The 1,176-nt window shown below is 61.1% G+C and overlaps 1 protein-coding gene across 1 annotated transcript in view; it reads left to right on the forward strand.

Moving 5' to 3' along the window:
• Positions 1 to 1,176, forward strand: part of GORASP1 (golgi reassembly stacking protein 1) — a 10,559-nt gene that overhangs the window by 4,112 nt on the left and 5,271 nt on the right. The window contains exon 3 of the mRNA XM_025884154.2: positions 488 to 691. Within this exon, the coding sequence (XP_025739939.1) occupies positions 488 to 691 (204 nt within the window). The remainder of the gene's footprint in view (positions 1 to 487; positions 692 to 1,176) is intronic.

Here is a 1,176-nt window from a genome sequence, read left to right on the forward strand (position 1 = left end):
TCCCTTTTCTTCTGGAGGGAGGCCCAGCCCATCTCTCCTCCTTCTAGGCCTGTACTCAGCTTGACCGGGGCCCTGCCCAGTGCCCAGCTCTTGAGCTTTCTGGGGTGGAGGGGCAGTGAGGGGGCTCTTGGAGCTGGCCACAAGGTCTAAGGGGCCTGCCTCTTGGGGCATGAGAGATGTCAGGGTGGCCAAGGGGCTGCTCAGAGAGTCAGAGAGGGGCAGCCCTGCAGTGCTCTGGACCAAGCAGGCTCTTTGTTCTCTTTGTTGTATTTTCCAGGGGGCTGAGGGAGGCGGGTTTTGTGGTGCTTAGGGGTGGTGGGGTTACGGTGGTCGGAGGCCCAGACCGTGCCCTGGCCCACGCCCACACAAGACCCTGCTGGGGCAGCTGGTCTCCTGGGCCCTTCCCCATGTCAGACCCAGACTTGTCTGAGGGGCCCCAACCCGGGGTGGAGGTGGGGCCTTGGCGTCAGCCCCGCTGCCCCCGCAGAACAAGGAGAATGACACTCTGAAGGCCCTGCTGAAGGCCAATGTGGAGAAGCCCGTGAAGCTGGAGGTGTTCAACATGAAGACCATGAAGGTGCGCGAGGTGGAAGTGGTGCCCAGCAACATGTGGGGCGGCCAGGGCCTGCTGGGGGCCAGTGTGCGCTTCTGCAGCTTCCGCAGGGCCAGCGAGCACGTGTGGCATGTGCTGGTAAGTGGGCACAGGCTGGGTGTGGGGGGGCGGCCGGCGGCCCAGGGGTTAAGGGTGGGGTGTGGGGGCAGCTGGGCAAGGCCAACAACCAGTGCTCCTGGGAGAGGGGTCCCTGAGGGCCACTCATCATCCCCTGAACTGTGCACCCTGCTTGTTAGCCAGGCGACTTGGGGCACCTTCTCACCCTCTAAACCTTGGTTTCTTATTTTGAGGGGTGGGCTACCATCTACTGGAGGGATGCTTGTACTGCCGGAAGGCTGCTGCTGCTGGTCTTTATTGATCCTGTCTTTTCTGGTAGACTCTATGGTATTACCAGGATCCAGTCATTTCTGGCAGGTCCCCTGAGAGCCCCTTTGGGCCTTGGGCGGGTGCCTGGGGGCTGGGTCTTCCTGAATCTCAGTGATTGAGTTGTCACAGATGTTGCTGTCAGTGTCTGTTCACACACACACACACACACACACACACACACACACACACACACACAC

This window comes from Callorhinus ursinus, unplaced genomic scaffold (assembly GCF_003265705.2).
Source record: "Callorhinus ursinus isolate GAN/ISIS: 27379988/994484 unplaced genomic scaffold, GSC_fseal_2.0 scaffold1, whole genome shotgun sequence".
Taxonomy (NCBI): Eukaryota; Metazoa; Chordata; class Mammalia; order Carnivora; family Otariidae; genus Callorhinus; species Callorhinus ursinus.